The sequence below is a fragment of the Larimichthys crocea genome, chromosome XII, assembly GCF_000972845.2.
Source record: "Larimichthys crocea isolate SSNF chromosome XII, L_crocea_2.0, whole genome shotgun sequence".
NCBI classification, from domain to species: domain Eukaryota; kingdom Metazoa; phylum Chordata; class Actinopteri; family Sciaenidae; genus Larimichthys; species Larimichthys crocea.
The window spans coordinates 6,325,827-6,349,446 of record NC_040022.1 but is presented as its reverse complement, the minus strand read 5'-3'; the positions used below and the strand labels follow the sequence as shown (position 1 = coordinate 6,349,446).

General features: G+C 39.7%; 1 protein-coding gene across 3 annotated transcripts; it reads left to right on the top strand.

Moving 5' to 3' along the window:
- The first annotated feature begins 3,642 nt into the window (after positions 1 to 3,642).
- Positions 3,643 to 22,492, top strand: si:ch211-198m17.1 (uncharacterized protein PB18E9.04c). Of its 3 annotated transcripts, XM_019272482.2 has the most exons (15): positions 3,643 to 3,796; positions 12,826 to 13,800; positions 17,782 to 17,847; positions 17,991 to 18,122; positions 18,215 to 18,313; positions 18,412 to 18,521; positions 18,612 to 18,670; positions 18,764 to 18,897; positions 18,988 to 19,122; positions 19,828 to 19,870; positions 20,063 to 20,100; positions 20,204 to 20,291; positions 20,465 to 20,657; positions 21,178 to 21,210; positions 21,577 to 22,492. In XM_019272482.2, the coding sequence occupies exons 1-15, from the start codon at positions 3,745 to 3,747 to the stop codon at positions 21,703 to 21,705; spliced, it is 2,286 nt and encodes a 761-aa protein (XP_019128027.2). In that variant the 5' UTR covers positions 3,643 to 3,744; the 3' UTR covers positions 21,706 to 22,492. The 3 variants fall into 3 exon arrangements, with proteins under 3 accessions (XP_019128027.2, XP_019128029.2, XP_019128028.2); XM_019272484.2 differs by lacking the exon at positions 17,782 to 17,847; XM_019272483.2 differs by lacking the exon at positions 21,178 to 21,210.
- The last annotated feature ends 1,128 nt before the right edge of the window (positions 22,493 to 23,620 follow it).

Sequence of the window (23,620 nt, the reverse complement as noted above, 5' to 3'; positions counted from 1 at the left end):
AATGCCACAGAGGTTTAGGCTTGGTTTGACCGATTGATGTTGTTCATATCGTGTATTTGCTTTTTTGCATTGCCCAGTTTTGTCATCAATCGAACAGTCAGTTGTGTGATAAAATATAAATGATAAACTCATACTCTCAATTTCCAAAGAAATGATCCTTACGTGACTGTCTGTTGAGCTGACTGTTTTGCTAAAGCAAATTCATGAATGGATGACATCATTTAAAACATACGTGCAAAGGTAGATCATAAATGAAATGTCTATCAGTGAATTATAACATCCATAGTTCTATATTTAAAACAGTAGTGGCATCTGACGTGTGAAAATCAGATATTAGCACTGATATGATAAAATTATTCCATGAACCAGGATCTTTGACCGCAGCTATTTTAGTCACTGAAAGCTGGCAACAGACTTGAAGTGTTTGTGTAACCACTCTGGTAACATGTACCTGAAGGAGAAGAGATATTTACTTATTAACTTTTTGCTAACGCATTAGATCAGCTACAGGCTCATGTAGAAGTTTTATTAGAAACAAATGCACTAATTCTTCTTCACCTCACTTAATAATATTCACTGGTTCATTCCTTGAAGTAGGACTTAATGATCCAGGATTTTAATCACTCAAAGATATATATATTTCTATCCTTACTGTATTTAATAAATTGACTTTTGATGTAGAAAGAACCAAAATCTTTTTTCATTTTGTCAATTTTTGCTAGGATGACCAATGTTGGCCATGGCCAAAATTGTCAGCAGAGGGTATGTACACTTGGACATGTGATTTGACAGGCTGGTAAATGGTTGGTTAAGAGTAGAGTAAAGAAAATAATCTTAATACAAATCTAAATATTTTAACCAACAAACCTATCTGGAAGACTTTCTTTCTGGTTTCACAGTTTTCAGGATTTGTACTGAGGACAAACCCCGCCTAGAGATGTAGATTTGAGTCATAGTGACTTGGACACTCAAGTCACTGGTTTGATTACTTTGGCTTGACATAAAATAAATGACTTGAGACTTGACTTGGACTTGAAATAAATAAATAGAGTTAAATACAGATGACCTAACTGAACTTGAGACACAGTGTAACCGTTAGGTCTTAAAATAAGCAAATAAAATCAAAAACACAGTATCAAGACGTAATTCCTTGTGGCATCAGTATGAATTGATGTCACTGAGGTTAAGAGGAATACAAAGTTTGCGATCTGGACAAACCCAACTCAAGTGGAACAGATAACAAGGGTCTGCCAGAGATTGCAATGTTCCTCCCAAGAGGTTACATAACCACTGAAAAAAATACAACAGAATGATTTTTAATGAGCTGCCTTTGTGTTTCCTAACAAAGTACTATTCAGGCTGAAATGGTCAAACCCATTAATAAGGCCACAATAACAACATGAAGAAAATGGACGAGCTTTTAGAGGGTTTATTATGTTTTCAGTTTGAACTCTTGGGTTTTCATCTTTCAGTCCATCAGAAAGAAAGAAAAAGCTCTTACATGGGATGTGGATGACAGATATAAGATTAAAAATAGGGTCACCCTACACCATGTACTGTATCTTCAAATCTTTGTCCACAAAGCAAATTAATACACCACTGCCTGCATATCAAACATCTATCACATCATCAAGTTGGACTTTAACTCCACAGAACTCAGATTCATTTCAAAGTCAAGGTGACCTGGTCATGGTTAAGTGCTTGATGTTGTGAAAAGGCCAGAGTTTTATACAAATGTGCTGAAGTAAACTCAGAAGCCACCAAAAACGTTTCATCCTGCAGAAGACAAGGTAATTAAAGGTACACATATATATATATAATCAAAACAAAGTAGATGAATGTTAGAGTAATTGCATTGTCACATTTGGGGAATCCAGAGTAGAACTGAGAGTTAAGAAAACATCAGATGCATACCTTTTTTTTCTGGATCGGATATTTGCATGGAAGTAGTCCTGATAGGTTTTATTTGATAAAGGTTCACATTATTTGGATTTGAGGTATATTATTGTGTGAAGTCCATTGTCAAACTTATTACTAGACAGAATAAACATGATAAAATATGTCAGATATGAGTGGAATTTCCTTGTGGGCACTACACACTTTAGAAAAATATTGATTTTTACTTTACAGGCATTCAGCACCGTTTCACTGAGTTCATAGTGACCGCATTATGATACTTTTAGTCACGCTAGGGGCTGAAATATCTCTCCTGACAATAAAACTTCTGACAGGTGGTTCACAGAGGATGAATCATACTGAATTTTCTTCTAGTGACATCACCATGACATCTGGAACAGCTATTCATGGTGCCCAGAGGATGAACTGTACAATGACTTTGGTGATCCCTTAACTTTTGATCTGGTGCCACCAGCAGGTCAAAGTTTTCTTATCCTGTATCTGAACACTTACTAATGGATTGGCACAAAAAAGTGTACACATTCATGGCTCCCAGATGATAATTCCTAAGAACTTTGTCAGTGTCAACAAGAGTGAGGAATGTACCGGATGGATTGCCATGAATTTTGGTGTACATTTTAGTTTCTATGTAATTGCAAACATGTTAACGGACTGATGTTATCATTTACCTCAAAACTACTGTGAAATGATGTAGAAGCCCCATGTACACAGTTACTAGTGTTAACATAGCTGTAGATTAGTCCTGTTGCCAGCACGTGTACCCTAACCCCACAGTGAATTACATTATGATAGTTAATCTTATCTGTCTTTTAGTATTTTAATGGGGCTTTGTTTTGCTGTGATGCATAGTATATAATTTCAAATAATTGCGGCTACAACAATAGAAATTATAATGCAAACATGGAAATGGAAATGTGGAACCAGTAACATCCTCCATGTGAAAGCCTACTCCACTGGAACGCAATCCGTGGCACGCCAAGGCATATATTAAGTGTGGTTGTTTGTTAAATATTTCAAAATAAATAAAAATAAATACATAATACAGACAGAACTGTATAAAAAGTTCTCAAAAATAACAGAGAAACTCATCTCGATGAGTAATAATCTGCTCAAAATTCACCCCAATTGATCATTTAACACAAACTTCCTGCATTCATTGCATTTACTATATGGGTACATGCGGCAATTTATCAGTTGCTCTGGTTCTGTTTTTATTATGCATTGAATAGAATATGAAATTTCCATGAAATGTCACTTCATCAGGAGTTGTTAGTTTACTCAGTGATAGAAAGGAAGTTCTTTAAGGAGAAAGGCTGGGATTGAAGGTCTCAAAGGTCAGCCAGTGAACACAGCCTGACTGCATCAGGGAATATTCCTTTCATAATATTTGCTCTCTCTTGTTATTTATATAACATATTTGCTGCTACCTGCCCATTTGTAATCTATGTTGTGTATACCTAGTGTGTGGACTACCTTTGCTGAGACAAATTTCACTTATGTGAGACTAATGACAGAGCTGAAAGTTCCTTGAGAAAGACTTTATTCTAAAAATAGACTTTTATTGTTCTGTAGGTCTTCTGTCTTGTTAATGACAGGTTTATGGGAACTGCTTCGCGGTGGGTGGAGGCAGTAATGATGAGTGACAGGAGGAGCGGCCAATTAGGGGGAGGGACTAAAGCTTTTAATGCTGTCAGAGGCTGCAGCTCTCAGTCTGATCCACCTGTAGCAGCCAGCAGCGACTACACCTCGGAGACAGCAGCGTCTGCACGGCACCGTTATATTCTCCGTTACACCGGCGGCACAGGGGACCTCTTAACGACTTGAAGCATGTTTCTCAGATATCTGCCTGTCGTGTTTCTGCTGGCAGTTGCCGTCAAAGGTGAGTGAAGTTCATCAAACTGTTTGTAAAGTGTATTTCTGCTGAGGTTTGATTTGGATTGTGACTTTTTTTAATAGTTTAACTGCGGCCTGCTGAGATTGAATCCTTATTTATAACCTTAAATATGTTGTGACCTGCAATTAAAATGTTACTAAGTAAAAGCACACAAGTAATATCTGTAAAATGTAGCAAAGTGTCACAAGTAAAAGTGTTTGTTAAAGGGAGAAACATGCCCCTGTGAGTATAGCGGTATTATTAAGATATTAAATGAATATTAGTACTGATTGTTTAGGGTATAAGTAGCATTTCTCTTGTAGTTGATTGAGATAAAGCTTATTGTAACTAATATATATTTTATTTGATTAGCAATGAAAGATCATTATGTGTATTTTATGTCAGATCTGGCACTTCTATCTCATCCATATATATGACCTTTGTTTTGTACATGTACAAAATACATGTTTCATCCTATTATTTGCTAAAGTTTAGGGTACATCCTGAATCACACCCTTCTTTAGTGCTCCTTGCAAATACCTATCCATAATATAGAAATTAATATAGACATAATTTATTTTTTTAACATCACATATTAAGTTGGATTCAATGTATTATATTTAAAAACCAATATATTTTGGTTATATACACAGATACACAGTATTTTCAATTTGTTTTGGCTTTGGTTTATTGGCATACATATTAGACATTGTCGGGAACAGAACAATAAAGTCAAGGACTTATTATTGATTATCTTTGTTTACAGAACCTGTCTGATATTAAAATAAGATCCGGAAAGCCTATGAACAAATAACACTTTGTTTTTCAGAAGGTACACCCGCTAACAACAACCAAACAGAATTCAAGATGAGGAGTGAATCATAAAAAATACATCAAGATGCACACATGTTAGGGAATACTACAAGCAGCTATTGTTTTGTCTTAATTAAAATATCCTATTTTTTCAAGTTTCTTTTTCTATTTCAACATTTTCATGGGGTTTTCCCCCAAACTGACTCACTGCTCCTTCGGTGTGACTCAAAGCTCTCTCTGGGGGTGGACAGACGCCAGCGAGGAGGCTTGGGTCAAACAACTGCCAGCCCCCTGAAGCACAGCACACTCCACACACAAAGTTTAGTCTGTGTGTTCATAAGCAGACCCCCTCGACATTGTGGTGAAGCTGCCCTGAGGAATTTTGATGAGTACACTGTACAGACCGGCTAAGCTTTGCTACAGTTAAATCCATTGGTCACCCTTTTTTAAAATTAGTATTATTTTGGACAGTTCTGAAGTGCATCCCTGTGATTCTAGGTTCCCATATAAAGACTGAAAGTCAGTCACTGTCATGTGCCGGAGCCTCATTGCATGCCTGCAGGCTGCTTTGCGTATTTCGCTTCCTGTCATGTGTTTACTTGTATAGAAACAGAGTTGGAGGGAGCTTGAGGAAGACTGGGAGGCGGTGGACGCTCCAGTTTGGGGGCATGACTGAGTGTGTCTGAAGTAGCAGTAAAGAGGTTCAGATGAAAAGACCTCCCGAGGGTCGTGATCCTCCTCCTCTCAGTCTGGCGCCACATTTTCTTGTGCCCTCTGTAAGAAATCTTCCAGGGAGAGGAGTGTAGCACGTTAAATGCCTGCCTCTGCTCTCTCTGCTACCGCTCTCCGACCACATGCAGTTTACCACATCTCCTCAACATGTGTCATGCTTGGCTGGCTAGTCATCATTAGATCATTACCAGAGCATGCAAGGTAGTTAACAGACAGTTGTAAGAATGTAAAGCGACTCATATAGGGCTGCAACTAACCATTATCTTCATTACTATTATATTAGATGAATTGCTTAATCTATGAAATGTTAAAAGAGGCTGCCGTGATGTGTTACATTTGCTTGTTTTGTGTGACTAACAGTCTGAAACCTTAAAATATTCAATTTACTGCTCTGAATTCTTACATCTGAAAGGCTGCAATCAGAGAATATTTGGACAAATCAATTAATCGACCATTCCTTGCAGCTCTAGGCTCATGCACACTTGTTTTTAGTGATTATTCTGGGTTTTTGAGGTTCTCGAGATTAATCAGCGTAATTTGTGTGTTCCTCCTTGTCTCTCGATAATCGATCTGGTCTTCCTCATTTGACGCACTTTCAAACAGCACACTTGTTGCTGTTTCCTCTGCTGTTTCTCTTCTCTCTGTTTCACTGCGTCCCTGCTCTATCCTGTTGGATTAGACCTGCTCCAGAGCAGTAAATCTCACTCTGTAATTGGAAAGCATGTGCTGGCGGAGCTTTAATTGGATATGATATGTGCAGAGGCCCTGCGAGTGAGCTCGGCTCCAGGGAGCCATCTGTTACCTCGGAGTTACAGTATAAGAGCTCTGTTTGCTCTGATGCAGAGAACGCATTTCTGCCTGCCTCCTCCTGTCGATGACGCCGCTTGAATTAAAGACCGTCTGATGAAGAAAGTATGACATAATCAGCTGAAATAAATACAGATTAGATATCTGATCAGCTTCTTGGCTACTGTGCTACTCAGTGTGTCCTTGTGTAATAGTAACCATGGCGTGAGATTTTGTGTGTGTGTTGGTCTGCACAACACATGTGTCAGGCATCAAGTCTGACTCGTCAGCAACAGATAGAGCCTCCGTGTCAGCCAAGTTAGTGTGACAGTCTAGTCAAAGATATTAATGTTACCACCTTTATTACTCATCTGTTAAAACTAAACACAATTGTTCTAGTTTTTATAGATCAGTTACTTATTACAGATTTTTTGGCAGACATGTAATCTTTTAAAGGGCAGGTGTGTTGACTTTTATGGTTTACTACTTTGGTTTCCACCATGTCCCATGTTTGTACAATAGGTTTTGCAGCCACCATAGTTTTCTTTTCACGCTAAAAGAAAGTGGGCCATCAGTAATTACCCTGCTAGATGTCACTAAACCCTACACACTGCACCCTGCACACTGGATGATAATGAAGGAGTTACACAAGTGTTTACTAATTTAATCATTTTCTAAGACATCCTGATAATTTGTTCCGCTGAAAGGAGTAGTTGTTTCAGTGAAATCCTTCTGCGCTGTAAACGCTCATCAAAGTGACTGAAGTAACAGAACCTTATGTCTATTTCCTTTATAAATATTACCAAATAGAACATAATGAAGAAATTGCAGACTTATAAAATATACAATAATTAGATAATAATATAATAATAACTTTCCACTCTAAAAAAGACACACAGCTTACAGATTAAGATTTAACATAAAAAACATACTGTATGATTACTTTATAAAATATGATGTATAATTACTCAGTGTAAATATTCAGATTGAGAAACGTATATTTTGACTAATATTTGGATATTAACATACTGCCCAGCTCTCCACCTCCACTGTGCGAGGCCTCAGTGTGTCTTCTGATGAGGCCTGTTGACATGAGACACTCAGCAGGCTGACAGACTGTTGCTCAGTAAAAGAAAAGCTTCCTCTCAGTCCTGTGAGGCTGATCCTTGTGACCCGGCGTCAGCTGTGTGGCTTTGAAGTGGCAGTCCTCAGGCCTGGTTTTCTCCTAGCAAAGGAAAATGAGCTGTGTGTATCTGTTGGTGCACCATGAAAGTTTTGTGACGCGGTGATGGCCACCTTTAAATACCAGGAGGTCGTAAAGCAGAATGTAAGACACGATCACTCTCATTAGCGGGGCCCAAAGTGTGACCAGTAAACAGTGAGCTGTAGTGCAGCATGCCTCCAGCATTTTTGTCTTTAATCAGCTTGTTTCAGATGTCATACTGCATGATTTCTCAAAGGAAGAAATCACTACACACACACACACACACACACACACACACACATCACTGTAGGTCAGCTCTCCACATGACTCCTCTGTCTCCTAATGAGATGCTGCCTTTTGGCCTCAGGCTTTTCCTGACTGTTGGGTCACGACCTGTCAGTTCGTCTCCTGCTCTGTGTGCACTCTTTAATCAGGTCCGTCTTTCTTGCAGTGCCGCTGGATGTGATAAAGAACTATTTCAGGAACGTGCTTTCCCTTCATCCCGAGAATAAACTGGAAATATTTCATGGCGGCACTGAGAAACCAGGGAAATGATCGTGTGCAGCTCTCTGGGCTGCTCGGGATTCCTTCTGGTGTGTAATTAATACGGACAGAGATTTATTCATAGTGAGAGGCAATTTGGACAGGAAGTCAAGGTTGTGCAATAGAGGGACTGGATTTTAGGAGCAGGTACTTCACAGGAGTGCTGTTGTATAAAATAAATTATAAAAAGTGTAATCACAAGCATCAACACTAAAATCTGTCTCCGTCTCTCTCTGTTTCTGCTACTGTTAGTGATCTGAAATGAGATGAAGCTTTGACAGCTGGAAGCACTCGTCTCCTTGGCAACAGATACACTCCCACACTGCACTTGTTTGATTTTCTATGTTGGGAAATATAGAGGTGGAGAGGCGTGGCGGCTTTTGAGTGGCTCCAGTACAGTGATAGTTTCTCAAACCGAGTAGCAGGCGTTCTTAGTTAGTGGAGAGGACTCAGTGGGTAAAGCCGGACCTTCTTATCCACATCCTCCTGAGTGTGTGCTCGCAGGCCCCGACCTTAGACCCACTTGTCACCCTGCCTGACCCAGTCATCCCTTTTGTGTCTGCAGGGGATTATCCGGCTGTAGGTTAAATCCTCAGAGACAAGGCTCCCTGTTAGGCGTGCAAGGCAGAGTGTGCTCTTAATTGCTCCACTATTTCAAGTGTATTGCTCTAAATCACTGTCTGACATGGGCATCATGTAAGTATCCAGTGTGGGTAAGCAGACCTAGAAAATTGACTAGCAGCCTCGACAGCGACACAAATACAAAGACGTCAAGCTGCTAACATGTACTTTAATAAATGCCGTGGTCTGTGGTGAAGTTTAAACATGCATGACATTGTTGCAGCTATTGTTGTATCGATCTTTGACTGGGGCGTCATAAACTGTCTGTGAACTTTCATTTGTGGTTGACATTTTCAAATAAATGGAAATAGAGAAGCAGCGCTGAACTTTGGTGGAATCAATCATCACAGTGAAAATGATAATGGAAGGAGAACCACTGTGTTTGTTTGTCTGAGTTCTTCTCTGTCACAATTTCCCTTTCCTATACATCACTTCCCCATGTATAGAAATAGTCTTTGTTTGTATGGTGTGACCATAACCTTCTCTCTGTATCTTTATCTGTGTCATTTAGGACTTGGTGATAGCAGAAACACCTTAGCCTTCCAGTAATTTTTATGTTTTGGCTTCAGCATCTCTCCATCAGAACATAATCTGAATGTGAAGGGCACATATGAAAAACTGAGCCTTTACAAGGTCAGCGTAGCATTGCAGACTTACTGTAAATGACTATGGTGCTCAATCTCATATCAACATTTCTTATCACAACAATCTAGAAAACTTGCCATCATTCCCAAACAAACCCTTTTCATATTTGTTTTCTACTGTACTGGCAGCACTGACAGGTGAGACTGCATAAAGAACGGTTGGGTAACTCCTCCAAACAAAAGCCTTTCTTCCTCTCTTTGTCCTCTACCTGTAATGATCGTATTTGTCGTAGCATTAGGTGAAAAGGAGGACAGTAGTTCCAAGATTACGGCACTGTTGATTTCATAACTGATTACTGCTGCCAAGACATTTACCAAATGTTCAAACTGAAGTATGCCTTGATGTCCTGGTTATCAAATCTGGCATTCATTAATTTAGATAAAGGACCAGCCCAACACCCTCAGATCACCAAATCAAGGTTGGAAACTTTTGACAATCAGTTGGAGTAATATGTTTGTTAATAATTATAATAATCTGGGTGACCTGACCCCTAAAGTTCACCTCCATGATGCTTGAAGTTCCACAACACAATATCCCAAATAATTAATGTGAACATAGCACTCAAACAAAATAGTAATTTCATCAGTTGAATTTATGACTGTGATGCGCTGTAGTGATCTTATCACTTAAGCAACAATAAAATAATAATGATTTTTATTATTATTAAATAACTGATTTTAAAAGGCCATGGCCGAAGCATGGAGTGTCAGTCAAATGTGAGTTTAGAGCTTTGTGTCATGGAATTGTAGTTTTCTAAGTAGCTTACTGTTTGAGAGATAGCTAACTGGCAAGCTAAAACAAGAATCTATAGCCGTGAGGCTGCATTTGATGCATGGTGACATTTTCTAATTAGCACTCAACACGTGCAGCTGTGAGCAAGTTAGGTACACCATTAGATTTGCGTGTAAAATTTAGACCTGATGAAGTTAGCGCTACATGACAAATCTACTCCTTAAGAATTGTCTCTAGCACTTATTGCTTCTTAACACTTATTATTGCACTATATCTTGATTGTTCCCTTTTCTGTAAATCGCTTTGGATAAAAGCGTCAGCTAAATGACTAAATGTAAATGTACACGCAAGTCAGTATCTCTGATAACTTCTTTTAAACACTGACCCTGTTAAGTATTTATGATTACTAAAGAGTTCAGTCATTCATCTTGCATTGATTAGTTTTAATGTTTCATTCATCAAGAGAGAGTGATGCACTGTAACCTTTGCATTCTGACGATACTCTATTGTGTAATATACTATAGAACGGTGTTGAAAGCTCACACACAGCTGACAGTGTATGACAGAGTTCACACCATCACTCTTTTATTTCTACACTTGGTTACCTGAGTTGATCATTAAGAGCTGTATTAAGATGTTTATTAACCGCCTGTAGCTCTCAAATCTACCTGCTGTCTCTGACACTGACATGACACCCAGCAAATGTAGTGGTAGGAGTCACATGCACCTGGCTAATCTACAGGATTGTAAACTGAAACTGGCTGCACGGTTTCTACAAAACAATAGGAATCTGAGAAATGCTGTGATTTCTGATATGAGCTGATAAAACTTTGGCCTTTGAAAAGCTTAACCTCCAACTCGGTAATTCACGGAAAGACACACAAGTCCTTGCAATAGATATTCTACTAACGCAGAGGATGTAACAGAGCTAATCAAGACTGGATCTCATTTAAGAGGTTTTTCATTAATCTTGATCTCTGGTCATCTAGTAGGATTAGTGCATTGCCCTTAAGTCTTGATCTGGATGAGCCCGTCGCAAATTGATGCATACATGTTTTACAGCAATGATCTCATACGCTGCTTCACATATAGATCGAACCGTGCTTAACTCAGCCACACCTTTACTTTATGACCAATAAAAAAGGCACCTGAGACAATATATGTCACATATATGTCTTTCCCACCCATCACTTCCTCGTCTATCATCGTTGATTGCTTAATGTCTTTTTCCACTACCTTAATAATAGTTTCTGAGGTGGGTTTAGGCGTGCACATCCATAAAAGTGTGCTGTAACAGGGTGTGTAGCTTGTAGTTTTTCATCTCTAAATGAGTCTTGGTAACCAAGCGATAAAGAGTTGAGCTCACGTAGGGCTTTGTACACAAAGAAAATAATCAAATCACCCTCAGGATCTGATATTAGTCCTGGTTTTCTCACCACTTCCTTGTGCTTCTGACGTGACTTACCGGAGAAAACTGTTTGTGTAAGGCGTCCACACGTCTGGTTCTCAGAAGTACATTCAATCTCTGGTTGCTAAAAAGAGGCTTGAAATGTTATCATTCAATGCATACAGATGAGGAGTTGAGGTAAACAGACTAAGCCATTATCAAAGACCTCCTACTGCTTGTACCGCTCCTCAAGCTGCCCTCTGGCTTCCTCCGTTACCCCATAAACACAAAGCCGCAAGTGGGAGAGGGCTAAATGGGAACAGGCGTCACGACAGCACACTGAACAAATAGGACACAGCTCTTTTCTTTAAGATGGTCAAATGAAGCTGGCAGGCACTTGTTGGCGGTAACTGACAAATCTTGGTGATGTAAACAACTCTTAACTGCTGAGTCAAAGCTTTTGTCCACTTTTTACGCACTTCATGTTAAATGTTTTTAAGGCACAACCTTGTTGGCTTCTGTGATTGCACCTTAAATGCCTGCTGCTCCTTCAGTCTGCTTATAGTGTGGAGTCATACGAAGAGCTATTAAATCAATGCTCCTTTATGATTTTATAAGTGTGATGAAACAAATAAAATAACACTTTGTTGTTGGTCCCATAAGGTCTAGTGGTTAGGATTCCTGGTTTTCATCCAGCCCGGGTTCGTCTCCCAGTATGGGAACTATAGTTTACTAAAGATAATAAAGTTGAATAATAATACAGCCATCTTGAAAAATAAAGACTAACAGAACTATTCTACTTAAAAATAATAATTTCTGTAATTATTTCCTGTCATTGTGCGGGTTGTCCACATATATTTATTTAAATTTTTAATATTACATGAAACAATAAACATAATGCTAACACACATTTCCTGTAAACAGTAGATGATCTAATTACATTTTGAACATTTTGAAGTGGTGAATACAAGTGCATTAACATGGAAATATTTGCTAATTTATGCATTATTTCTTAAGCCCAATTAAGATGGTAAGCTATGATGTGGTCATTACACATCTTAGATCTGCTCCAGTCCATATTTGTAACAATGGATCCATTAACTATGGATCAAATGACTAATGTATGTGAAAGATGTTGCTTGTAGTGATAAACCCACAGAGAATTATCACCTGACTGCAGTTTCCCTCAGCTTTATTGAGTATTTTAGCATCTTTTCGCTAATAAGTTTTAAGGGCTCACTAACGTTATTTCCAGCTGCATCGGGCAGACGTTTTCACTGAAAAAGCTGTGATAAACCACCAGTAAGCTACCTGCACAGAAGCAAACAGTAGATGGATAAGGTTAGCAATTAGCTGTGTGGAGGAGTGGAGCGTTGAGTCACTAAAAACAGAAAAAGAAGGGAGTGAAAATTTGACTCACATTTATCTGTTGGACACAAACACAACTTCAAATGAATGTCTGCTTAATGTGTAAATAGGCACACGTTCACTTTATCGACTTTATAGGATGACAGGTGTGATAGGAGGAAGATGATGAGCTCACTATTTTTTGTGCTTTTGTTTTGACTTTAGGAATAACAGCAAACAACACAAACAGCAGTGCTACAACTTTACCACCATCCAATACTACAACCACAGAAAACAGCACTGTTACTGAGTCTACATCAGCTCCACACACTGATACAACACTGCCCAGCAACACTAATGAGACTACAAATACAACCACAACACCTGCTCCAGCAGCCAGCAATGAAACAACAAGTACAACTACTACTCCACCAACCATAATCAACAACACAACTACAATTCCACCACCCACAAGCAACAACGCAACTACAATTCCACCAACCATGAGCAATGGCACGACTACAACTCCACCAACCACAAGCAACAATGTGACTACAACTTCACCAACCACAAGCAACAACATGACTACAACTCCACCAAACAAAAGCAACAATGCAACTACAATTCCACCAACCACGAGCAATGGCACGACTACAACTCCACCAACCACAAGAAACAATGTGACTACAACTTCACCAACTACAAGCAACAACATGACTACAACTCCACCAAACAAAAGCAACAACGCAACTACAATTCCACTACCCACAAGCAACAATGCAACTACAACTCCACCAGCCACAAGCAACAACGCAACTACAACTCCACCAACTCCGAGCAATGGCACAACTACAACTCCACCAACCACAAGCAACAACGTGACTACAACTCCACCAACCACAAGAAACAACGTGACAACAACTCCACCAACCACAAGCAACAACATGACAACAACTCCACCAACCACAAGCAACAATGCAACTACAACTCCACCAACCACAAGCAACAATGCAACTACAACTCCACCAACCACGAGCAATGGCACGATTACAACTCCACCAACCACAAGCAACAACATGACTACAACTCCACCAACCACAAGCAACAATGTGACTACAACTCCACCAACCACAAGTAACAACAGGACTACAACTCCACCAACCACAAGCAACGACACAACTACAACTTCAACAACAACAAGTAATGACACCTATACAACTACTCCAACCACAAACAACAACATGACTACAACTGCACCAATGGCAAGCAACATGACTACAACTCCACCAGCCACAAGCAACAACATGACTACAACTCCACCAGCAACAAACAACAACATGACTACATCTCCACCAACAACAAACAACAACATGACTACATCTCCACCAACCACAAACAACAACATGACTACATCTCCACCAACCACAAACAACAACATGACTACATCTCCACCAACAACAAACAACAACATGACTACATCTCCACCAACCACAAACAACAACATGACTACATCTCCACCAACCACAAACAACAACATGACTACATCTCCACCAACCACAAACAACAATATGACTACAACTCCACCAACAACAAACAACAACATGACTACATCTCCACCAACCACAAACAACAATATGACTACATCTCCACCAACCACAAACAACAATATGACTACATCTCCACCAACCACAAACAACAATATGACTACAACTCCACCAACAACAAACAACAATATGACTACATCTCCACCAACCACAAACAACAACATGACTACAACTCCACCAACGGCAAACAACAATATGACTACATCTCCACCAACCACAAACAACAACATGACTACATCTCCACCAACAACAAACAACAACATGACTACATCTCCACCAACCACAAACAACAACATGACTACATCTCCACCAACCACAAACAACAACATGACTACATCTCCACCAACCACAAACAACAATATGACTACAACTCCACCAACAACAAACAACAACATGACTACATCTCCACCAACCACAAACAACAACATGACTACATCTCCACCAACCACAAACAACAACATGACTACATCTCCACCAACCACAAACAACAACATGACTACATCTCCACCAACAACAAACAACAACATGACTACATCTCCACCAACCACAAACAACAACATGACTACATCTCCACCAACCACAAACAACAACATGACTACATCTCCACCAACCACAAACAACAATATGACTACATCTCCACCAACAACAAACAACAACATGACTACATCTCCACCAACCACAAACAACAACATGACTACATCTCCACCAACCACAAACAACAACATGACTACATCTCCACCAACCACAAACAACAATATGACTACAACTCCACCAACAACAAACAACAACATGACTACATCTCCACCAACCACAAACAACAACATGACTACATCTCCACCAACCACAAACAACAACATGACTACATCTCCACCAACCACAAACAACAACATGACTACATCTCCACCAACAACAAACAACAACATGACTACATCTCCACCAACCACAAACAACAACATGACTACATCTCCACCAACCACAAACAACAACATGACTACATCTCCACCAACCACAAACAACAATATGACTACATCTCCACCAACAACAAACAACAACATGACTACATCTCCACCAACCACAAACAACAACATGACTACATCTCCACCAACCACAAACAACAACATGACTACATCTCCACCAACCACAAACAACAATATGACTACATCTCCACCAACAACAAACAACAACATGACTACATCTCCACCAACCACAAACAACAACATGACTACATCTCCACCAACCACAAACAACAACATGACTACATCTCCACCAACCACAAACAACAACATGACTACATCTCCACCAACCACAAACAACAATATGACTACATCTCCACCAACAACAAACAACAACATGACTACATCTCCACCAACCACAAACAACAACATGACTACATCTCCACCAACCACAAACAACAACATGACTACATCTCCACCAACCACAAACAACAATATGACTACATCTCCACCAACAACAAACAACAACATGACTACATCTCCACCAACCACAAACAACAACATGACTACATCTCCACCAACCACAAACAACAACATGACTACATCTCCACCAACCACAAACAACAACATGACTACATCTCCACCAACCACAAACAACAACATGACTACATCTCCACCAACCACAAACAACAACATGACTACATCTCCACCAACCACAAACAACAACATGACTACATCTCCACCAACCACAAACAACAATATGACTACATCTCCACCAACAACAAACAACAACATGACTACATCTCCACCAACCACAAACAACAACATGACTACATCTCCACCAACCACAAACAACAACATGACTACATCTCCACCAACCACAAACAACAATATGACTACATCTCCACCAACAACAAACAACAACATGACTACATCTCCACCAACCACAAACAACAACATGACTACATCTCCACCAACCACAAACAACAACATGACTACATCTCCACCAACCACAAACAACAACATGACTACATCTCCACCAACCACAAACAACAACATGACTACATCTCCACCAACAACAAACAACAACATGACTACATCTCCACCAACCACAAACAACAACATGACTACATCTCCACCAACAACAAACAACAACATGACTACATCTCCACCAACCACAAACAACAACATGACTACATCTCCACCAACCACAAACAACAACATGACTACATCTCCACCAACCACAAACAACAACATGACTACATCTCCACCAACCACAAACAACAACATGACTACATCTCCACCAACCACAAACAACAACATGACTACATCTCCACCAACCACAAACAACAACATGACTACATCTCCACCAACCACAAACAACAACATGACTACATCTCCACCAACCACAAACAACAACATGACTACATCTCCACCAACAACAAACAACAACATGACTACATCTCCACCAACCACAAACAACAACATGACTACATCTCCACCAACCACAAACAACAACATGACTACATCTCCACCAACCACAAACAACAACATGACTACATCTCCACCAACCACAAACAACAATATGACTACAACTCCACCAACAACAAACAACAACATGACTACATCTCCACCAACCACAAACAACAACATGACTACATCTCCACCAACCACAAACAACAATATGACTACAACTCCACCAACAACAAACAACAACATGACTACATCTCCACCAACCACAAACAACAACATGACTACATCTCCACCAACCACAAACAACAACATGACTACATCTCCACCAACCACAAACAACAACATGACTACATCTCCACCAACCACAAACAACAACATGACTACATCTCCACCAACCACAAACAACAACATGACTACATCTCCACCAACCACAAACAACAACATGACTACATCTCCACCAACCACAAACAACAACATGACTACATCTCCACCAACCACAAACAACAACATGACTACATCTCCACCAACCACAAACAACAACATGACTACATCTCCACCAACCACAAACAACAATATGACTACATCTCCACCAACAACAAACAACATGACTACAACTCCACCAACAACAAACAACAACATGACTACAACTCCACCAACCACAAACAACAACATGACTACAACTCCACCAACAACAAACAACAATATGACTACATCTCCACCAACCACAAACAACAATATGACTACAACTCCAACAACAACAAACAACAACATGACTACAACTCCACCAACAACAAACAACAATATGACTACAACTCCACCAACCACAAGCAATATCATGACTACAATCACACCAACAGCACAGACCAACAATACAACCTTGATTACAACCACATCACAGCCGAACAACATCACAACAACCCCAACTCCGGTGACCACACAAACCAGTACAAGTACAGCAACTCCAGAAATCTCTACAACTGTACTAACTACAACTATACTAACAAACTCTACTAACACCACACATGAGAGTCCCACGTCCACTACCACACCCTCGTCCTCCACTACCACCACCAATATAACACTCACAACTGGACCCTCACCCTCCTCACCTCCCTCCACCTCAAGCTCTCTCCCTCCCTCCACCTCCCCAGGCAGTAGCACTGTATCCCCCACTGGAAATACCACTACCCCTAACCCCTCAACAACAACCTCGGGAGGTAGGACTAACAGAATGAGTGTTGATAACAATACAGAATATGTAATGATATTAACATGCAGGTGAGCTTTAAACAGGGAAATGTGCTGTATGTAACTGAAGTCTGTGGTCTGTATTTAAATGTCATATGTTTTGACGTTACAGTGACCAGCAGGCATACTACAGCTACCTCCACTAGTGGCAATACAACAGCCTCATCCACCACCATCACTGTCACCACCATGCGACCAACAGACATCACGACCACCAACTTCACCACAGCAGCGCCAGTCATAGGTTTGTATCTTTCTCCTATTGAGTCTCTATTTTTGTTTAAATATGCAGCTTACATTAGGGAAAAATTATTATTATTATTATTATTTTTTCAGTGTGTCCTACCATCCCGTGCCCACTTGAAAGCGTGTGTCTTAATGGAACTTGCCAGTGTCTCTCTGGTAGCTTCCTGCTGAACGGAAGGTGTGAACCAGGTAAGATTAAATCGACATTTCATCTTTGGGTAGATGAGAAATAATGATAACAGAAGGGTGGTGGTGGTTTATATTCTCCGCTCTTCTTCTTCCATCAGCCCAAGTGTTCCCAGGCCAGCTACATATCAATTCCTTGCAATTTCAAAACGGAATGAGCAACAGGTCCTCCGCAATATTCCAGCAAACAGCAGCTGACATCTCAGCAGCGGTGGGTTTTGACCTCACGAAGCATGTTGAATAATTATAATAAATTCTCTCTTTGTCTGTCAGTAAACCAACTGATTATTCTGTTCCATAGCTCGAAAATATCCTCAAAGATCAGCCTGGGTATATACGGTCTGAAGTTTTGCAACTTGAGTGAGTATTTCTCTCTCTCCTACATCAGAAACATATTCTCTTGTAAAAGAGAGATTTTAAAAACTTTTTATGTGCTCCTTTATAAATCTCTAGACGGGGAAGTGTGCTAGCCACTGTGAACAACATTTTTAGAGACACCAACGCAACCCAATTCTCTGTTGATCAGTCCATTAAAGACGCTATAACCAACTCAAATAATTCAATACTGTCTGATGCTACATTTACAGGTAAGTACTGCTCGATTTATACATATGAGCCACTGGTTACATTATTTGAAGATGTTTTTTCTCATACATTTTATGTCCTCTCTGTCTTAGGTACAAGCGTGTGTACGACGAGGCCGTTGGCTTGTGATGACTCCACTACGATATGCACAGCTACGGATGGCCGGGCTTTTTGTACCTGTAAAGAAGGCTACATCTCTATCGTGTACTCCAACAGTAGCTGCAGAGGTAAAAACAACTAATTAATATTCTTTACTTATATACTCTAAAATGAGTAATCTTTACAATGTTGTGCAGCCATAAAAGATTATAAAAGTCTCATGTATAGACTTAAAAAGGCTGACGACCCGCAGCGTCTGAGACAAGCTCAAGTTCAGTTTTCCCAGCTGATCTACAGTTAAGTGCGCTTTAACAAAACCTTCTTATCCTCAGTGAAATACTTGTGTGTGAGAATGAGGGGGGAGACACAACAGGGAGTGAAACTCGAAGACAAGGTCAAGAGCTGTAGCCTTTTCTCAGTGCCGACCCTTGGCCCTTACTTCATTTATCTCTCTAATTTATTTCTTTTTAGTGAGGTTGTTTCCCTGGAAACACGTGGAAGAATCACAGCTTTCTCTCTCTCTGGAGTCTTGTGACCAAGGAGATCAGCTATAGGAAGAGCTAATAAAGAACAAGACGTTCATCCAAATGTTGCATACAGTTCTTTTCTCAAGAAAAAAACATAATGTACAATTATGTGCATGTTTGTAATGGTCATCATGCGGCCTGCAGATGGCAGAGGCTCTCATTGTGCTCATGTTTTCATTGCATGTGCAACCAGGCGTACTGTACGTACAGTACTTCATCTACCATGACTGAGTCTCTAACTGTAGCTTGTTCCCAGTTGAGTGTGTAAAACTTTGTGTGTTTAAATGATTGTGTTTCTCTTTGTAGCGTGTCCAAGTGGGCAGATGGCAGTGGCAGATAGGTGTCAACCGTGAGTACCCACATTTTCAATTTAGTTTGCAGAGTAATTTTTTCATGTCAGGTGCAAGTTGCCTGTGTTTCATTGTGTACATGATGTGAAGTTGGCTCCCCCATGTGGATTCAGTGTTAAACTCTGATAATATTCTACAGAACAGTCTTGAAATACAAATATTGTGTTGAACTTCTCTGTTTTGTCTTTCAGATGCGCATTTGGATACAGTGGCTTCAACTGCAATGATTGTGAGTCACACGATTTCAAAGGCAAAAATGAAGCAGTAGCAGTCGCACCAGTTATGTGCTGCCTTACGGAGATCTAAATATGTCTCTATGTGTGTGTTTACAGCGGCTCTGCTGGCAGTGGTGGTCATCTCCTGCGTACTGGGAGGAATCCTTCTCATCCTGGTCCTGTCTTTGCTCATATTCTGTTGCTGGTGAGACTCTCAGAACTTTACCAACATTAATACTGACTTATTTTTATTGATTCTATATTTCATCAACTGATATGGTATTACTGTAAATGTGGCTTTGGTTATTTGCAGGTCAAAAGGCATAAAACTAGGGTTAAAGTTTAGTTGTTTAACTTACTCTGTTCTCTGTACACCAGGAGGAGTTGCTCAGAGAGCAAGCCAAACCACAGCAGAAGTCCATACTCCTCAGGTGGAGTCGACCAGCCCTGGACCACTGGCATCACTCCCATCCCCCGTGCTTCCACTAACTGGGACGCGTCTCCTCCCATAGAGATGACAGAGGGAGGCAGCACTCATGTTCTGGTAGACAAAAAGCAAACCAACGGATCGGTGAGTTTTTCACATGTTCCTCTAACGTCTGAATAACTTACAGATAATCCTCAAACTAACAGCCTTTGCGTGCCTTGAGTTTGTTCAATGTTGCACAACGTTCTTGCATCCAGATTGCATTTGCTGGTTAACCTCAAACACATTCAGTAAGCATGGATGTAGTCATCTGCAGGTGAAAAATAATCCAGGTCGAGGTTAAAAACTGGCTACATTTGGTAGAAAAGTGAATGTTTTAGACATATATACTGTAGCAAAATCCTTTCACAAAAACACAATGCTTTTCTACTAATTGCAGCTTTTTTTTAACCCCAGACTTGGACGTTATTTGAATCCTACAAATCCATGCTCACTGGGTACATCTTGTATAATTTCAGATACAGATCAGGTGCTTTAATGATGTGTTTTTAACCCAATGCACACCAGTATGTTTAACCCAATCATCCAGAATGTATATACAGTGCTAGCACATAGCTCCCTCCCATGCTCCCTGCTTTGCCTGACTCCCAGTGTGTTGCTTTAGGGTTTTCATCCGAAGCAGAAAGGATGGGGAAAGGTAAGGCATGGCTTTGCTTTGACATACTGATTTTCCTTGATGCCCCCTGCTAATTATTTAGACAGACCACAGTGAGAATCACGGTGAAAGGGTTTTCGGGTGATGGGAAGCTTTAGGAGATATCGCTGATTGTTGTGGAAAGCCATGCGCTTTCATCTTCAGTGCTAAGTCTAATGATTGACAGTTCAAAGAAGCTGAGCTGACGCTAGTTTGGGAGTAGTAATGTTTTATTTTCACTGCACACCAGTGACTGCGGTTGCTGGTGTATGTGTGCTTCCGCCTTTGTGGCTGTTTGTGTGTGCGAATGTGTCAAACCTCGATATTTGAAAGACACTAATACACTGACTGCTTTCGCTGACATTACAGACGGGCTCATACGATCTCAACCCAGAAGGAATGGGAACCTTCAAAGGTAAAACTCCATCCCGTTACTCCTATCTGGTACAAGGACATGAGAACCCCTATTTCTTACCACAAGACAACAAGAAAAACTGAAAAACATCAGGCCAGCTTTGGACGCAGGAATGAGGAACATGGGATCAAAAAGAAGTCACTGATTTGACGATCCAGGACTACAGGCACATTTCCTCAGCAGGTTATTTAAACATGTTTGAACTTTATCATCAATCACAAATGAAAACAGCAACCAAAGAGTTTCATTCATATGAGCAAAAAAAACATTTGAACAAGTTGTTGTGAGCATCATGAAAAAGCTAACTGGTTCTGATTATAACCAGTAGATGTCGTCGTTGCTCAGTATATTTCTCCTACTGTTTTCCCATTGACTTTTTTATGCTGCAGAAATCATCCCGTAGTCTTAAATTTAAGCTTCTTACATTGCTAATTGCACTAAAGTTTGTGTCAAGTTTACCACCAATTTTCCTCTTAAATCAAAAGTATATAATGAATGTGGGCTTTCGGGGGCTACCAGATATTTTTTCGAATGTGATTATTTTTTAGAGATATAAGTCTTGTATGACTAAAGGGGCTGGATCCCTGGTTCTGGGTATTTTTCAAGGGATTTATATTGTAGCTAAGTACTTTCTATTTGTCAAAGCTGCACTTGCAAAAAGTGCCTGTTTTAATGGCCAGTTTGATAGGAAACATGCAACGCTGGTGATAGAGCCTGTCTCCTGGATGTGCCAATTATCACTTGTATACATTTCTTTATATATATATATACATATTTATCCTTGTGTGTCTGAGACAGTGCACTATTTTATAAGTGTGTAAATGTTTTGTAAATAATTGAAGATTGGCACAGAATGTGTGTGTTTGTATGCAATGGAAATAAATTAATTTAAACACAAGTCTTGTTTTTCATCATTGGTGGATGTAGGCACTTTAACTGTCGTACGTAAGTACTTAAACAGCTTTATTGGCCCATAATTCCAACTTTTGTGCATTTCTGAGTCTTTTACAGTCTCTTTGTGTCACTAATCATCATCTGTGTAGAAAGGAACATCTCTCGTTGATATATGAAGAGTTGAAAGTGGTCATAGATCCTTCACTGACTTAATGCAGACTGTATTATGTTAAGTTTCAGGTCCTAGAATCCCCAGGCTGCCTTTAACAGCTGAAAAACATACCTAGCATTGATTTATTAGATTGATACTTCATGTGTATTCCGCAGAGAATATCTGGTAAACATGATTTTGAAGTGATGATGTTTCAGAAGTCAAATGGTGCATTACTTTTAGGGACTACAGCTGTAAAATAATGTATTTTCATATGCTCTATATGTGTGATTAGTTGACTACAGAGCACTACCCCTCCCATATTTCAAACTAGTCTATTTGGATTTATGTTATTGGTATTGTTTAATAGTTTGTTCTTATGTTCTTTGATTGACTTCAGGTGACTATGCATAAATATTATTATTATTATTTAATCTGTGAATGACTTTTTTGCCAACGAATTGAAGTTATTTGTTCCTGCAAAGCTTATAGACCATAAAAAATATCACACATTTGCTTCTTTGGTGTCTTAATTACAAAAGCAAAGGGAATGGTCACCAGTTTAAATATTTAATGGATGATTTAAAAATTATTAATTTTACAGAGATAACAGTGGGGTTCATGGGAAACAAACAATGAAGAAGTAAAGCCAGTACCAAGGATTACAGGTTGTGTAGATTTTGTTGAGTGCACAAAGTTGAGGGGACATCATACACAGTGTTGTGACACTGTTACACTGATCAACAGGTGGCGATAACACACCAAGATACACCAATAAAGGTTTAGAAGAAGAAGACTATAAGGTCATAAACTTGAATGTAAACAATACTTCAATATTAAATTGACCTAGCAGATGTTTTTATTTTATTTTGAGTAACACTGAATTTAAATGTAACTTATTTGTCTACAACACAATTCCACAGGCATCATTTTGTCTCTGCATTATTCTGCAG

Excerpts from the sequence above, each read along its gene's own strand:
- si:ch211-198m17.1 (XM_019272482.2), top strand. The coding sequence starts at position 3,745 with ATGTTTCTCAGATATCTGCCTGTCGTGTTTCTGCTGGCAGTTGCCGTC. Across the intron at positions 18,522-18,611 it reads CAGCTGACATCTCAGCAGCG|CTCGAAAATATCCTCAAAGA; the intron begins GTGGGTTTTGAC and ends TCTGTTCCATAG. Across the intron at positions 18,671-18,763 it reads TCTGAAGTTTTGCAACTTGA|ACGGGGAAGTGTGCTAGCCA; the intron begins GTGAGTATTTCT and ends ATAAATCTCTAG.